The following is an 18889-nucleotide window of genomic DNA, read 5'->3' on the forward strand; positions in this document are numbered from 1 at the left end:
TTTTCTACCATGGGACACACTATGGAGAAACATCAGCTACACTGCATTCTCCTTTCTGGTCCCTGAAGTCCCTTCCAGGCAGCCAGGATTTTATGGCTCTGAAAGATTTAATCTCACAGACTGTGAGCTGGTATAAGCAAAGCTTCAACCTCATATTCCTCATGGGGAGGCAAGCATAAGGAACTGTCAGCAGACACCCGACTACGATCCTTCTAAGCTGTGAGCTGTCTGAAGGTGACAGTGGAATGACTACAGTAACATCGATAGGGAAGGAACCAAAACAAACAAGCTAGACAAGGACAAAACAAAGGAGATTATAACACAAGAGGGAGCAATATGAAACGGGTGCACTTTGGACTTGCTTCAGCATTTCAAACTGCTTTATAAGTCTGTGTGACTTGCTCAGAAACAACAAGGGTGCAGCTGCTGGCCACTGAGGGATCCTGATCACCCTTCTATTTAGTTCCATGCACTTCAGCATAAGTTTAACAATATGTACATAGGTGTCTTTTGACCTTAAGAAAGTTGCTATTATACTGGCTGCAAAGACAAGAGTTCTAGTACAACTGGAACAAGTAGTGAAGAAGAAACTCCTTCCTTCTCTGTATTATACAAATTGCCAGGAACTTTTACTATGCAAAGGACACTTAAATATTCAAGTTTCAGGTTTTCCTTTTTCTCTATTTGCTTTCCTTTCCACCTTTTTTTTTTTTATTTTATCCCTCTCTCCCCATTTTTGAAACAGGGGACATGTGTAAAAGTTTATAAAAATTGTAAAGCTATGGCAATATCTTGTTTGTCACTTGTAAAAGCAAAGAAATATTCTGCGATACTTCTTGCCCTTGGTATGTACAACTCTACACTATATCATGTCAAAGAAAAAAAAAAAAGCACTCAATCCCAGTGCCACAGAAGAAAATCACTTAAGAGCATGGGTACTCTTCTTGCATTCAGGTCTGTTACCTCCTAGAAAACACTCCCTATGCACAGACAATTCAGTCTATGTATATCTTTATTCATGCATGTATCATTTCAACAAAGCAACTCTAAGTTTGGCATGGGAGTTTGACATATATTTATACCACAAATGCTTGTCTTGCAGCATAAGTGGCAAGAATGCTTTTAGTATTATGAAAATGCAGAATTTTCTGGCATATGACATATTCTATCCAAAGTGGGAGTCCTTAGCAAGGGCAGGAAGAGTATCTCTGATCATTTGTGAGGCACCAAAGTCTTAGGACAAAATTTCTTGATAAGTAGTTCATCTATTTGGCTGCTATAGCTTGCAGAGTTTTCATTTAACTGACTAGAGGTTGGCACCACCAAAGTCATCTGAAAGCAGCAGATAATTCATTTCAGAAAAATTATCTATTTGGCACATTCCTTTAAAATGAGGTTTGAGAGCAGTATTTCCAACCATGGAAAAAAGGATTTCAAGGAAAGTTCTTCTAATGCAGTTTTACATACTGTTTAAGACACAGGAAGAAAATACTAACAGAAGCAATAATTCTAGGGCTGTCACAAATTTGAATTGTGAAGAGCTGAAAAACCATTATCAGTACTGACAGCAATTAAACAAGAGCTTTATGAAAGGATACTTGAAGGCAAAAGCTTTCACAGAGCTTCTCCCCCAGAGAAGATGGCTTGTTTTCATTGATGTTGCTATAATTACTACTCTATATCTACTACAACCCAGTGGGGAAGAGCTTTCTGTGTTACTGACCCCCAGAGTTTCAGAAATTGTAACTAGACCCTAGCAGAAACGTGCATGTCCTAAGAGGCTATCAGACTGCCTTCCCTTAACACAAAGGCCCTCCCTTTCCCTGTCAGGGAAAGCCAGTAGAGATCTACTGTGACTAGGCTATTCAGGGAAGATGAGTAAAAGAGAAAATGGACTAGTCTGGACTAAGCAATAAAGAAATCCTCTAATATGCCACAAGCTCATACTGCTCAGATGACTTTGTTCCAGATGAAGGACTTCATTGCTTCTGTCACAATTTTACACTCAAGCCATTTTCTAACCTCGCATTCTTCTGTATTTATATGTGTAATACTGTGTAACACCTGGGCCTCTCATTATAGTTTGATCCTTCTGTCTCTAGAAAAAAGACATTTTGCAAGGGAACATACTGCAGGATGAATTGTGTCCAGATATAGATCTACTTGCATGACTTTAACAGCTATATATGTTATTTAGCACAAACATCTCTCTCCACCTTCTTTTTATTCTACTTCATGGCAATAAAAATACCATGGTCTTTATGTAAATGGGGGCTTGGCTATTGCCAGTTAAAAAGGTGTCTTGTGCCACACGAACTGACCTGTGATTTCCGGACAGACCAGTGCTGACTCTACAAATCCTGTGCCTTTGTTCTCAAGAGAAGCAGCTTCCAGTTTCTGACTGGCAGAACCACTGCAAGAGTTGTCCTTAGAGCATCCATTCAGATGGCAGTCATATATCCCCTGGGGTTCTTGAGATGCCTTCTCAGGTCCACCATTCTTGTTTTTAGGATCTTTATTGCTTTGATGCTGTTTAGATTTGCCTCTTTTTCTCCTATTATTCTAAATGGAGGAATATTGCAAGAACAGAGACATCACTCAGTGCAACTCACATAAAGTCAAAATATAATCAGTAAATTGTTCATAAAATAAAAATAAATAAATAATAATAAAAATGCCATACAAGTGACATCAGTGTAATGCAATTTACAGGCTATGCTGTGCTATACAACACATTGCATCTGTTCAGCTGAATATATAAATAGTTTCAAATAAGACCTGAAGCCCCAAACTGATTTTCCCCTTCCTTACACAGAAAATACTTGCATTGCAAAATGGTAGCAGAGCCTCTACTATGCTGCCCAAAATGTTTGCAGTCACTTACAACAAGCAGTTCCTAACCATCCAGGGGACCATCCACGCAGTAACACGGACCAACCCTTAAGGCATCACTCTGATCAGGTAGAAAGCGATCACAGAGAACATAGGTTGGCCACTGCTACTGTAGCTCTCCCAACCATGAAGAGGAGCATCCATGATGGTGACTCACAGGGCAGTCTCCTGGTACACCTCCAGCTTGGAGATACATAAGCATGAAGATCATATCCCAGATATATACTTGAAGTACCTGACTTGATAGTGTCACTAATGCATGACTTCTAATGGGTGACTCCTATGCATAAGTTTATTTTAGACCTGGCAGCAAAAACTCTAGCACTGTAAGTGGCTGTGACTATCCAGGATACAATTGCTTATTAAAAGTGTTTCTGCACATGGGCTGTTTTGGGATTCGTTCTGTACTTGTCCAGGGTCTGGCTCACACACACATATACACACATGCTGTCCGAGAAATTCTCTAAGAACCCTGGGCTAGAGACAGCAACAGATGAACTGGATTAAAAATAACACACACATTTGCTTTCAAGTATTCTGACTAGGTGTGAATGAAGTCACCTATGTTGTTAGCAAAGGCAGACACGGTACTGGCCAAAATAGAATTACCACATTCAACTAGACAGCTGATAAATGGTCTGAATGCTCCGGTTCTCAAGAGCAAGTTCTCACCTTCTTCTTCCCTGTCATATTCCATTCTTTTAGAACCTGAGTGGCACTGCCTAGAGAAAGGAAAGATGAAACATTTCAACAAAAGTTCAGCTGTGAAAATGAACAAGAGTGTTCAAGAACAGTTTCTAGTCTTCTAGCTGGGCAGCATTTCCATTCGTTGTTGCAAATTCTCTTATGTGGGGAGAACAAAATGGGTACCGCCATCTTTCTCCTTTTTAGTTACCCATTTTATCTGATTACGCTATGTACAGTGGATGGGCTACTTGGCACTACTGCTTTTTATGGCCTTCATTCCACAAAGTGGGTGCCTAACTCTGAGCACTAGCATAAGTCCCAGAAAAAACAACACTCAAAACCCTTGCCTGAAAAGGGAAGCATCTCTGCAACCTAGTATAAACACTGGGTAGACTAGATAGTCCACCCTGACTCTAGAGCTTCCAAAACTTTTAAAATCTTTTGGCATTTTTATCATATACTTCCTATGTGTTATCTGTCATATTCAGAAGACATAAGAACATAAAAATGAAGACTTAATTAGCATCCAAGAGAGTAATTTCATGGACGCCTACAGAAGTTCTGCATCACACAAACACAGTAAACTTAGGGCTGGCAGAAAAAAAATGGTTTAAATTTATATTGAAAAATGTTTACAATGTTGTATACTTGAAATTCTCTCTGCCAGCCCTATTGAGTTGGTTAGATAAATTTACTGGAACAAAACAAGTAGAGCCTTGTTCAGTCCAGTTCCAGCTGTCATGTTAGAAGAAAACTCTTCTGCGTCTAGTCAACATCATTATTTTGTTCTCCTCGACCCTAAAGCTGAAAGTAGATTCTCATGGTAAACATTCAGTCTGAAGTGTCATCCAAACTACTATGGCAGCATCTGACAAAATCTTTTTAACTGCAACCAGGTTAGAGGTCTTCTGCTTGAATTTAAAGAATCACTTTAACATCACTGCATAATTCTAGTATTCATTTCTTATCCTTTCCAAATAGGTTTCATACTCAGCCATTCTCACTCATTTCAGTGAACTCTTCATGACATTAGTATTAAGAAGTAATGCTGTTTTTAGACCACCATGAGTTATCAACTTGTATTCAGCCAAAGACATGTGAGGTTTTCAAATGTACCAAAATAATTTTTCTATCACAATAATCCAGATCCAAGATTATCTGGTGAGTCTATCACACACATTAGAACAGATTACATGTCTTGCAAGCAGTGCTAAGCCTAATTTGTTAAATTGTGAAAAGATGCGTATGGAATCCATCAAAGCCATATTTTGTTTCCTAGATGACATGACAATGCAGACGGAAGGCTAGGAAAACTTCTATTATGTGTATAACTATACATGTATTTAGTTATACACATACATAGTTATGTACACATAAATACAATCCCCTCTCCTAAAGGTATGCTATCTTTTGACAGGCACCATGTTTCAGTATGAAGAAATAAACCCAGACTTTTGCTGCCCATTTTACTCAATGCTGTTGAAAATATGCGATTTCACTTGACAGCTTTGTTAACTGTTTTCACAGTATCGTCCAACACTCTTTTTGTGTTGGCTGGTGTTGTCTTAGCTTGCTTCCCTCAGATTCCCTGTGAATATTATGCATGGTGAGAGTTATTTTAGGGATTCACCCAACTAACCCTTTTCCTCCTGTTGGAAATGCACTAACTGCAAGTCCCAAAGCCCTCATCTGAATCCACCAGTATACTTTCTTGAACTAATCTACAAAGCAGCTGAACAGACCTTCTGATTATGCTTAATTAGGTAAACACTAACATTGCAAATAATACATCTGAACTGCTATTTTAACTCAAATTTCACATATAGGAGTAAATTCGTAGTAGAGACATCACCTATATGCCACTCCAGATATGAAGCAAGATAGGAGCTGATCTCAGGAAACTAAATTTGAACATTTCTTGATTCAGCATGCAGCACCTCCGAGAGAAGCACTGAATGGAGGTGCTCAGCCTTTTTGCTCAGCACGGCCATCCCCATGTTTTTCATTGCATGCAGCAACCTGTTCCCTGCGATTGTGATATTTCAATCGTAGCAATTTTTATCATTCAGTGAAAAGATACTCTAAGTGCTAAATTCATTCTATCTACAGTGGCAACTGAATGAACATGTCTTTTCTCACACTGTTTCCAGACAGTAAAAAATATTGTCTGTTTTCAAATGCTCACTTGCAAAGACTTCTGAACTCAAGGCACAATGATCATAAACTGGTGAAGTTCAAACAAAGATCATTTGAGCTCAGGTTACAACAGCTTGCTTTTCTTCAAGACTTTGTTACACTCTTGCAAGGATAGCTTTTGCCCTATTTCTTCCTCCTAGCAGATGACACATGGCTATAAAAGCACTTCCCCTTTTGACAAGCAATTGGAAAAAACACATAGACCACAAGCGAGCAATGGTAACTTAAGACAAAATAAATTGAATGAAAGGAACTTACTGAATAATCATGGAGCAACCCTCCACTACTTTCCCCAGGACATATATTACAGGAAAAAAGATTATTGTTAATTAGATGCATCACATTTTCCTTTTTGAGTGTGTGTGCACAAACTCTGATTTCCATACATTTATCAGAATCTGTGTCTATTCAGATGCCTGAATCAAAGAGGCACCATATAGATCTGATGTAAGAATTATGATGCATTTATAAATAGTCCAGTATGCTTGCATTTGCTTTTTGCATATTGATAACCAATTCCTAGTACAACATGATGCTTTTTGGCTGATACATTTTAATAAATTAATCCAAAACAAACCCAAAACTATTCTGAAGTAAAATAGATATGAAATAAATAACTTGGTGAGATGGAAAATCAACACTATGAAGCATTTTTAAGATATACAGGACTTCTGAGACTGCTGAACTTCTAGTATCTTTTAAGCAGCCCCAAGCTACAAAGATTTTTTAAGGATTTGCTCATGGTATGCTATTATTCCTGCAAAGGGTTTCTTACAGACTTTGGTGAAAGTTCAAAATACTTGCCATTATATATTTATCGGAAAAGCGTTATTTAAATACAAGTGACCTTTCATTAGAGATAGTCTTAGGATGCAAAATACAAACTCAGATCCAGATTTAGAATGGCTCGAACTTTCAATGGAGTCTTGGTTCAGCCATTATAAATGTCAAGGCTATTTGCGAAATTCAGATTGAGGTTTGAATGTCAATGTATGCATCAAGTTCAGAGGTTTCTGCTTCAGAACTATCCCAAATTCTTATTAGTGACTGCATCTTCAATAGTGAATCATATTCTGACATATTTACTTCAAAGAGCATTATCTTTCATGCAGAATAAAGTAGGTCTGCAACAAGAACAGCACCAAAAAATGGCAAAGTCAGGTAGAACAGATAAACAGCCATGTCAAACCCATACTGCGAAGAAGCAAAGACACAGACAGGAGGATCAATTATTAAAAAAAATGAACTGTCACAATCATCTGAATTTCAGCAGAACAACAGAAAATATTTTGAGTCACCAGAGACAATGAATACTTTAGCATGCAACTGAATCTCTCATGCGTTAGTGAAAAAGTCACACTGTACTCACCATCCATGAAAGCTTGAACAGCCTTGTCGACATTGTTATCAAACTGCTGCAACACCAGAACTATCTCATTATTGCTTTTGTTTGGAACAATTAATCGGATTGCATTGATCTGGAAGGAAAAAAAAGTAAGACAAACATATGGGTTTATCATACTTTAGACAACAAGGTACCTCTGTGTTAATGTATGTTTATATAAACGCATGTTATACATGACATGCTTACAAGTATACAACAATATATCTGTGTGAAGCAGTACCCATCCTTTCCTTACCTGGCCCATGCAAATAATGAAAACACTTTCTTCAAGATATCAAATCACAGAATTCCAAACCTGGAACAAAATCCTACCCTCAGTCACAGCGGGGGAACTAGTTTAACTAAACCAACAGTATCTGGCCTTTTGCTTCTTTCCTAAATGTTCTGTTTGTTGCCATGCAACTTACAAGACACATCACCTATACATATACAGACTTATGAAGTGCACAATTACTTCGACAAGGCTGTTGCGTGGCTTTGCTACATCAAAGTTATGATTGGTGGTTTTTTTGACATCTGGAACACAGCCATATGTATTAAAATAGTCACAGGCTAAAGGAATACAGTAACATTTTTAAAAGCTCTAGTGGCTGCTCAGCATAATTTCAGTTTGCTGTTCCATAGATATGTGACCAGGAAGCTTGTGTAACAAAATCCTGAACAAAGGACATGGGAAGCCAAATGCTTCCTTCAGGAAACTCTGCTGATGGGTGAGGTGTTACACCCACAGATGATTCTGGCATGCCATGCTTCAATTTCACAGCATTTGCTATTGCTGTATTGTCTTCAGTATCCATTTATACCAAATGGTAATTCAACCCACTACGTTTTAAATAAAATATTCCTACTGGAATCATGCAGATGATTTACTTTTTTCATGCTCATGTAATATAGCTGAAAGTAAATAGTTACATGAAACTTAATTACTATATTGTTTTAATGCTAGACAAGCTTTACTGGGTAGTACCAAAATAAAAATACTTGGTTAAATGTAATTAGCAAAACTAACAAAAGCCTGTGGTAGTACTCTGAAAAAACAAGAGAATCAGTGCCAAAACCAGTCTAGTTGATCCAAATCAGCTTTTCGAGCTTCTGTGTCAAGCTATCCAGCATGTATTTACTATTAGAAACTTGTTATTGCACTGCAAATATTCACCTAGCGCTCTTCTTTGTCATCTTTCTGTGGGAATACATCCTTGCTTAGGGTGTATTTTATTTACTGCATCACAATGTTATCATGCTAATTTCTGACTGTGAAGCGCTGGTGGTCTTTTTATTGTACTGTGAAATGTAATTGTGAAAAAATAATATGCAAAGATAGACCTGTTTAAGAGAACTAGGCTGGCTTACATGGTGAGAGCATTCACACTACCTCTTAGCGGTCCATTTAGATGCTGAGGAACAATCTTTCTAGATTGCCTTTATGGAGTCTCCATCAGTGGAGACACCAGAAGATGATTCAGAACACTGAAGTGCTCAGATTTGTGACCAAAAATCATATTTTGCTATAGTATATTCACCCCACTCCTCAACCACTGTATTTCACTGTCCCATAAGCCACGACTCATTTCAGGTTCTGTTAATGCACAGTGACTGAGGGCTCTGACTCATGATGCCTCCTGGACTTAGCTTCAGCACTGCAAAACGTTGATACTTGCCTCAGCTAAATCCACACAGGATCAAACTTTCTGGAGGATGCTTTCCAGATGAGCTCATCTCTTTCACTGTGTAAAGACGGCCACTTTCTGACTTCAGCATGCAGCTTTAGTACATCTACTTAGTATGATTTAGTCTGCTTCTGTACATCATCCTACCATGCATCTCTCTGCAGCTTCACATTTGCCCACAACACATTTCAAGTAGCAAGTCTAGCCTTGGACAACTCAGGCCACATCCATAATTTACAGGGCAGTGAAGTTAAATTGCTTGTCTACTTCCCAAGGACCCTTTCCAAAGGCCTATCTAATCATTTGTCTAATGTTGCCACCCTATGACTATGCAAGACTTGCCCACAAGCCAGGTCTCAACCCAACAGCTAGCTGCTTTGGAGTCTCTAGTAAACACTGGTAACTTTTATGTTGGAAGCTCAGACAGGCTAGGCTGTCAACTGGACTGCTTGAACCAGAGGCTGCTGTTGCCAGAAACTACCCAGAAAATCTCTTGTCTGCTCAAGCTTATTTCTTCAGCTGATGTGTGCACATAGGGAGGGAAGTAGCAAGTATAGCTCTCTATGCACTGCAGACATCCAAGTGAAAACAAACCCAAATCAACAGGATGTGCAGAGAAAGTCCTGGAAAAAGGAGTTTTATTTGTCTTCTGATTGTGGGCACAGGCACGCTGTTTAGTGATAAAGCTGCAACAAGTATGAACTGAGCTGGCTCCGTAACAATAAAAGTTGGCAAAGACTAGGGTAGAGCAGGCCACAAGCTGCAGTCCATTTTATGTTCAAGCTGGTAGTTTCCAAACATTTCCACCATGTGGATTACATCGTCATATTCTCACAAAAACCTCCCCTCTTCTTTCACAATCATGTGGATCATCTCTCTGCTTTCTCAAAATTGCATAATCTCCTTGTGGCAACTGCTTACAGGAAAAATAGTAAAAGGAAATACCTAATGTATTCTAACTGTCTTTAAATATAAGCATGGGAATGTCATATGGCTTCTAGGTCCTTTGCTATGAAAAGTCTGGAAGCCTTAAGAAGCATCTGGAAACAACAAAGTGAGGCCAAGACCACAGGACGGATCAGGCAACTCGCCACACACTGCAGTTTGGAAACTTCTTAAAGACATTAAGAACAACATCTGTGGGGTGGAGAACACTGACATACAAGAACTCAACCAGGCAGACTATGTTTTAGACTACAGAATCTACCAAAGTTTGCACTGTATGGTCTTTGTCAAGAAATTTTTGATTAATAGAAAAACCAGAATCAAAAGCTAAACTGTCCTTCATCCAGCTAGTACTATGATTAAATACAAAAAGGTTATGGACACATTCTAGTTGTGGAGACAACCCAAAAAAAGCAAGATTATGATTTTAGGAAGAATACTTGCCAATACATAGAAAAGAAATTAAGCACATGACCAACATTGTGGACACAGTCCCGTTTTAGTTGGACTATATGAAAATTCAATTTAGGGAGCATTAACGTACTGCAGAGTTCAACAGTTCTACTGCCAAAATCCAACAATATCCTTTGTTGACTGTTGATGAAAATATACATTTGTCTTTCCATTTAGAAAATAAAAAAGTTAAGAAATTTAATGAAAAAATTCCTCAGGAAAAGAACATCAGATTGCAAAGTAAAGCATCCAGGACTTAGGAAATTCCTAATCAGAAGTTGCTTATACCTGCTTAATCTGCTTCCCTTGTGTATGTATGCTGTGATACCCAGAATACCTACAAGTTGTTAGTGTTTCTGCTTTCCAGATTTTTGCAGTGACTTATGTGGGGTAAGATAGATGAAAACTAAAATTTGCAACCAGAAGGATATGTCAATATTAAGAAAAAAATAATATATAGACACTGTTCTTTTCATAAACAGCAAAAGCAGATATAAACCCGTAATTCCAACTAAGGAGAAATCCCAAAAGGTTTTGTTCTGAAACAAAATATTTTGTCTTAAAAGTTTTTAGGAACAAAATGGAATAAAGTTACCATATTTTTTTCTGGAATTTTCAAAGACAGACAGATCCGTGTACTAGACAGATCTGTGTACCAGACATCAGGTCTCCAACGTATACACTGTTTGGCTGATGTTTTCATCCAGAATACACTGAAACTATAGTACACAGCCAATGAAAAAGTCAGTGATTTCTGGACATCCAGAAATTACTGACAAATGGCTACAAGTCTCAAACTGTGACCTGACAGTGTATCTGGGAGGAGCACAAGGTGTGTTGAGGGAGACTAGGCCATATGACAGCTTTCGCCTAGAAATGCAAATTTCAAGGTCCCTGATTGTCTACCTCTTAGGCTTTTCATCCTGGTTTGAAGACTATATATAGATTTCTATCTCTGATGCTCAGGTCTGTCCCCACATGCAAAACATGTCCCATGTATTTCTGGAAAGCACATAGTGATACCAAAGAAAAAGCCAAAGGGAAGGGTGCACAACCTTCCTGACAACGTAAGCCTAAACAAATGTACTTCTACAGCTGAAGGTCATAAGAGGTGTATCGTAGACTGTGATGAAAGAAGACACACCAAAGCTCCAGGAACACTTCACAAATACAAGATGACAAGCAGGAGGCATGTTAAAGGGCTGGATGTGAGCTAGATCTAGGCAGCCCAGGTATGCTGGCTCCCTTCTGGTTCACCTACTAGTTCAGGTGATAAGTCAGCCCTATTGCTAGTATAGCTATATCCTCAACTGATTACAAGTCTCCAGCTGCTTGAGAGAAGTCAGTGATTTACCAATCCAGAAAATTATATAGAGCTCATTTTTATTAAAGCTATGATAAGGTGATTCCAGGGCAGGAGATAATTCCCAACTTTATCTCCCTAAAGAGTCCTCAAACTTACCAAGAAATCCATCTTCTCATCATGTAAGCAACAGATTATGGAACTAGAATAATCCAATATCATATCACTTTTCATCACCAAATTCCTTAAAAAAAATATTTAACACCCTAAAAGATGAAAAAGAGTACAAGAGTCAAAGAATCTCCTAACATGCAGTGATACTGCACTAATACCCAACAGTCTGCAAGAACAAACTCAAGGCAGTCTACTTTATTAATTTCCGTGTATGTGGGAGAAAACAGTTTTTCCTACTTGCCGAAAACCTGATCATAGGAAGAACGTTTACCAGACAGACTACAGGGAAGTCAACTATTTTAACGATTTTGTGAATCATCCAGTCTTTAACCAGTGTGGATTTCCAGTGAATGTCTGTCATCATCTGGATGCTAGACAAGCATTCCGGGACACAACAGAATTCAGTAACATACCTTCTGAACCACAGATAATTGTGCTGTTAATGTCAGCATTAGTCGAGAAGCTGTCACTGACAGTAGTTAAATCCTTGGGCTTTCCTTCCTGTAGCCTGACCAGAAAGCACATTTCTTTGTTTACTACTAAGGCAACTTGCTCAGAATTTCAGCTTACAAAAGCTACTTTAAAGTAATCACAGATCTTGAAAACAAATGTGTACACTCAAGAACATAGAAGGCAGAACCCATGTCCACCTCCATTCAAACCCATGATCCAGAGACCTACTTTAAAGCATGCATTTAATTCTGTGGGCCTAGCTATTCTTTGGGATAAGGCTAAAGTTAGTTCAAAGTTTAGAGGACTTTTAACCACTTTTCTGAGCCGAAGTCTTAAGCACAGACTTAGCTTGAAATGCTTGCTCAAGCCCTGTTAAGTTGCTGCAATTGGAGCCAGGTTGTGTCTCATCAGGACCAGAATTCCACAGTCAAGAGATCATTTTTATCAGTCTCTTACACAAATTGCTGAGGACTGCCCAGAAGCGATATCAAAATTAAAAAAGGTTCCAAGTCCCCTCAGATAAGCTGTTTCAACCCCAAAATAAAATCCCCAAGGTCTGATCAGATATACTTGACACTATTTTTCTGAGAATTACTGTTAAACTATAGGCACTCTCATTTAGGGCAAATTTTTGGCTCACCTGAGAAAAAGTAATAAATTCAGTAACAGATTACTTCTGAGGGGCATAGCACACAAAAGAGGATGACACTGAAATTCTAACCTCTCATGGTATCTTACTCAAAGTCCTCATGAACACCCATCTCATGAGACTTTCTCCATAAGTCAAGCTCAAAAAGATAAACAGCCTGGCTGAAAGTTGTGACAGCAGATTACCTACTCCCCACCCAGAACCAAGCTGACATTGCTGTGTATTCCTCGGAGTCCTTTAGGTTCTCTGTCAAGTTTCAAACGGTTCCCAGGCAACTGTAACAACATGGAATCAACTGCTGCCTGTTTGCTGCTCTACTCCATCTGCTCCCCCTTGGCATCATCTCAAAGAGGATGTTTCTGGTGAATAAGTAACACATCCGGGGTTCAGAGAATTTCTTTATATATTTCTGACATAGTGACAAATTAAACTCTTTGTTGAAAGCTCACAGCTGTTCTGAAACCCCTGAACACAGCTGCTCTAATCCCCTTGAAGTAAGTTACTATTGTGGTCATTTACTCAGTCCAAAATATTCTTACTTATGCTTGGTTAGGAACACTAACACAGATCCACCTTCACTTTGTACTAAACATTAAGATCAACAGATTTTTCTCTAAGTCAGGAGTTAAATTCATTTAGATGTCTGGTTATCAATGAACACACAGATATTTTCCTACTTTATTTTTACTGCAAGTCAATACCAAATCTTTATGTACACATATGCACCATATCTACTCACTGCAATTGAGGACAGGTAGCAGTGTGGGTCACATTCAACTAGATTGCAACTCCAATTGGAGTTGACCCAAATCCTGCAAGAGGAGCAGGGAAGGAAGGCTGTCTGCAGAACTCTGCTTGTTTCTATCATCTAGGAATTTAGCATTAGCAGATGTCCTGGCTACATTAAGCAGGAAAACGCATTTTTAAAACACTTCATGGAAGAATTTTTTAAGGTTTTGTAAACTCCTACACAAACATATTTTGTAAATAAAATTTGACTTTGCTGCATTAAGAGCCTATTTCTTACATTCGAGACATTTTTCCAGAAGCTTTACTGAGTTCGTGACACACTGAACAAGTGTTGTTAACATTCCCTTTGAGCAAAACAGCAGCTTTGATCAGGTTTACACCTCTCTTTCCACTACATGACCTGCACACTGATGCCTTCAGATCATTTATCCCCAATAAGCACAAAATTCTACTTGGTGCAGTAAACTACTTTAGGCAATCACCATGGATTTATTCTGTCACCCCTGTCCCCCAAATCTGTAAACTAACTGAACGGAAAAAACAGACATTTCAGGAATTCTGAAAGAACATATTAAAAAGTTTGGCTCAGTAAGAACTGTTATGCTTGAGTAGTGACAGCACTAGAGACCCGAATCTACAATATCCTTAACCCAAGTTAAATGGCTCATCAAGTGACACAAGTGCATTCTGATCAACTTTGCTGGTCTTTGGACTAAGTCCGTCTACTTCAACACATGGGCAAGGAACAGCTGCAAAGGTCAATCATAGATTGGAAACTATCTGCTTTTGTAATGTATGATTTGAAATTTATATACTACTTCCATTCCTTCCACTATGAATCCTACTCTTCCCTTGCATGCTGACTATTGCTTATGAAAACCACAGTTATGGTATAATGTAAACAAAACTGTGAAACTCCCCAAAACACATCTGAGTAAGATTTCCTTCCTGCAGTTTATGGAACAAACCTGTCCATCTGCTCCTACAGCTCTGACACTTGAAAGGACAAATGAAAAAGCAAGCCTTTCAGGAGAACTTCAGCAAAACTTCACTCCTAAGAGAATCCCAAGGGGAGGATTTTCATCTGAATGAATATTTTGCTAATTCCAGCTGACATCAGATCTCACTTGTTCAAACATGTTTAGACACACAATAAAAAAAAGATAGGCTCAACAACAAGTTCTGATGTTTGAACAATTCCCAATATTTCTTTGGATCAAAACCAAAATCAGGTGTCAGAGCTGAATGGCTATCCTGTGGAGTGCCTGATCCTCTGGAGTGCCTCTTCTCTTGTTAAACTAAGATGGCTTAATTGCTGCAGGAGACAACGCACTGCTTGTATTCCTCACTCCAACTGCTTCTTCTTTGGAGGCCTTGCCATTCAGAAACTCAGCACCTTTTCTGGTGATGTACTAGGTTAATGCTTGAATACCTCCATTAATTTTATGGAATTATTCTGGATTTCAACCAATGAGTTTGGACAATTTTATCCCTTAATCCAGTGAACTTGTGTGCATATGATCTGAACTATGTATAACTCTCAGTCTCTGAAAATCCTGATACTAGAAAACAAGTCCTTAGCTATACTGTATTTTCAGGCACAGAGATTAGTATAATCAGAGGCAAGAGGGAGAGTGGCATAGTGAAGGAAGACTATAGCAAGGGTCAGGGCAGAGGGAATTATTCTGTGAGAGATCCTGATGGTAAGCTTCTCCGTGTACTAGCTATGCAGACATGTAACGACCCTTGCGGCTGCAGAAATGCAGAACTTGCGTTATTCCAGAAAATCTGTGGGTTATATGCATGAAAATATGGTAATCAGAACAATCCTGGCTCCCCACAAGAGTATCACAGCTGCAGGAGCCTCTGCCAACTATGGAAACTTCCACTAGCCTTCCTGACATCACAGGCCAACATTTATATAAATCTCTTGGGGGAAGGGAAAAAAAAAGAAAAAATATAGAACAGAATGTTTAACCTACTGACTCTATGAACTATTTCATCTGAAATGCCAAGAATGAATTATACAAGTATCAGTACTACAGTAGCATTCTCTTATGAGTCAAATTAGCAGTAGGGTCTTACAGAGCCTGTGTGTGAGCATAATGCCCAAAATGTCTGCCTCAGCCTCACATCACCTTTGAAACAGCGGCAGATGTCTTATTTCTTTGAATAACTAGAATTTGATCATGGAGAGAACACGAGGAAAGGCCACCATTTAAAAAAAACCAAAACAAAACCAAAACACAAACCAACAAACATTATGCTAAAACTTCATGGCCTCTGTACTACATTTTTGTCACAGAGAAACAATGTTCACTTTAAGGAGAAACTTGTGTTCTACTTTTGCAGAAACTTACAAGAATAAGTATTTGTGTGCAGATGTATACTACTTTGGTTTCATTCAAGTCCTAGCAGGATCAAAATCTTAAATATATTATGATCTGCAAGCACTGAGGTAGAAGAAAGGAAGAACTGAGAAGGAACTGTATTCTATTTTGTTCTTTTTAACAAGGCCTGCTGATCTTTGTGTTGATGGCAATAGATTTGTGGAGCCCAGCAAAAGTAAATAAATTTATAAATCTTGAGTTTGTTTCCCAGAAATACTCTCCCAAATAACATGGATAAAAGTAAACACTAAACTCACTGCTTCAATGTTGTGTAGCATGACCATGTCTTGCTCTACATTTCTTAAGTGAGAAAGGGATTTGATTTTGACTCTTACCAGGGCAACGTAAGTATGTCTGCTTTTCAAATGTGCAGATGAAGTCCTTACATTTTAACAATCTATGTGTAAATATAATTAAAGCCAACTCAGCAGAACATATCTGTTCAACCCTTTCCTTGTAGTTCTAGTGCATTTCTAGTGTAGTTCTAGTGCAACTCAGAGGGTTCTAAAGCTACAGATGCTATGGAGTTACTCAGCTTGTTGCTGACAAAGAGCCACCATATATGAGATGTCAAATGGAGGTTCTATGCCATCGCAATCTCATTTTAAAAACAAGACAGACTTGCCCAGGTGAAATGTCAAACTGAGCACGCTAACTTCTATGTGTGTAAAGTTCATGAGGTTTATGCTGTTCAGCCACTAAGCCTTTATTTAGTAGGTTTGGAATAAAATGTTAATTGCTGTTAAATTAAGTTTTCACTTTGGCACAGGGATTTAGTGGCACTAAATACTGATGGAAGATACAGGAATAAAGAGAGGAACTATTTATAACCAAGTGTATTGATCCAATTATTTTCCTGCCTGAAAATGTATATGCTCATAAACATTTGATTTTAGATACACTCCCAGCAGATATCAGTCTTGGAATAGCAGATATCTAGTGTGAATAAAAGACAAAAAAGACAAAGGCAAAGACAAAAAAGATAAGCAGATGATTTGTAAAATTCTGCACTTGTAGAACTTGATTGAATAAAAAAAAAATTAAAGCCACACAGTAAATGGGCAGAACTTAGTTGATTTACTGAGTTGCATTTTGAGAGTTACCATAATTTACCTTCCATCATTCTGGCACTAGGGGATAGGATTTGATAACTTTCTATTGCAAAATCCATCATGCTACTCAACATTTAAACCTTGTGCTGTTATTAAGGACTAAGGAAGATACTCATCACTGAAATACAGATTCATGTTGACATGCAAATCCTCAAACACAATGAGTGATTCCAGAGTTAACGACAAATATGAGGAAAAACTACTCAAAAGGCAGGCACCTGGGCAGTGCAACAGGTAAGGAATTGTTTCCCATCAGGGGCTATAAACCAAAAAAGTTCTACATCCTTTTGAAAGCAAATAAAGTGAACAAGTAGCAAAAGATGGACACAACAGTCTGAACAGGAACTCGTTCCCACCTGAACTACTTAGTATAAATCATCACTTGCTCTGCTGTTTCCTCAGCAGCTTCATCCATGTATTGGTGGGCAGGTAACAGTTTGTAACTGTTCTTTCAGGAAACACCATTAGCAATCTGAAACTTGAGGAAACCTAGTTGCAGGCTCTGTAGTTGTCATGGTTCATCAAGTCTTTATTAACCAAATGTGATGTCCAAGCCATTAAGTACTAGTCACGATCAGTTCTTAGAAATACATAACCTGACTGAAAAGTTCATTATTTGCGAACTCAGAAGCAAAACAGCAAGTTAACTAAAAATCTGACTGATGACCTCTAGTTCAAGGCTATTTCTTTTCTTTGTCATGCTGTGGTGATAGAGAATTAAGATGTAATATAACATACTTCTTGTGGCTTTCCAATGCAGGAAAAATCCCATTTACAGTATCTTGCACATACTCCTCAGGCTAAATGATTTTTTCCTTGTTATAGTCCACCTAATTGCAAAACTGAAGTTAGGCAAATCTTTTTCTGCTGAATAATTTTTTCTGTCAGCTCAGGAAAAGAGTTAATCCAAGGAATCATATACAAATTTTTATGCTCTTCCTTTCCATTGACAGGCTTAGAAAGAAGATAGTATTTCACATGCATGATGCTCTGCAGGATGTGTAACCTGTCACAGGCAGGTCTTGTGATAGAGCGGAAGATTACTACCTTCCTCAGTTTCACACTGCCCTCACTGTTCTGTATTACCTTGATATTTAATCAGTCTTGACCCTTTCTCCTTGTGCATCTTTCATGAAGTGAATGGGCCTAATCAGCTTTTCACTGATACCTAGACAAACTTGGGCTCACTGACAGAACTGGATTCTGGCCTTCAACATTTATCACACTACCTTAAAATGAGTGCCACACTGGGCTTAATAAAGCTGTAAATCAAGGAACCCATTACCCTTCTCTGAATTTCCTAAATGCAAAGCTCCATGTCTCTTCCCAAACATGAAATAGAACAAAACCTGATTTTATAAAAGATGATAATTCAGGCGAATTCTCTAATCTTGGCTTGTTTTAAAACACAACCCTATCATGTTATACTCCTACAGTCTTCCCACTTCTTGCTCTCTCCTTTTCTCCTATTCTTTGACAGATGTCTTGGTTTCCTATTTAGGTTGGTGGGGAATATCTATAGGTTAAAATTGTCTCTTCATAATCTGCCTGCCGGTAGACACAGAAGATCTCCTGATCTACCTCATGGTTGTATACTAACTAGCTTTACTGCTTCTGAAAGGGTACTGAGGCTCTAGCACTAGCCAGGATACGGAGAGGACATACTCAAGCACATACAATGCAGTTACAAGTAGGGAAAGAAAGAAAAAAAATCTACTCTTCAGGCCATGTAATTTTAAGGAATTGCCTTTAAGTAGTTCAAGTATGCCATTTTTGGTCAGAAAAATTATTTTCTAAAGGGTGCGTTTCTTCA

At 38.4% G+C, this 18889-nt stretch overlaps 1 protein-coding gene across 3 annotated transcripts in view; it reads right to left on the reverse strand.

Moving 5' to 3' along the window:
- The window catches only part of SPATS2L (spermatogenesis associated serine rich 2 like), a 155111-nt gene that overhangs the window by 26206 nt on the left and 110016 nt on the right, over positions 1–18889 (reverse strand). For all 3 annotated transcript variants that reach the window (XM_074829521.1, XM_074829522.1, XM_074829523.1), the window contains 3 exons: positions 7145–7253; positions 3565–3614; positions 2322–2562 (listed from right to left, as the gene is read on the reverse strand). In XM_074829521.1, the coding sequence (XP_074685622.1) occupies positions 2322–2562; positions 3565–3614; positions 7145–7253 (400 nt within the window). The remainder of the gene's footprint in view (positions 1–2321; positions 2563–3564; positions 3615–7144; positions 7254–18889) is intronic.

Source organism: Strix aluco, chromosome 6, assembly GCF_031877795.1.
Source record: "Strix aluco isolate bStrAlu1 chromosome 6, bStrAlu1.hap1, whole genome shotgun sequence".
Lineage (NCBI taxonomy): Eukaryota > Metazoa > Chordata > Aves > Strigiformes > Strigidae > Strix > Strix aluco.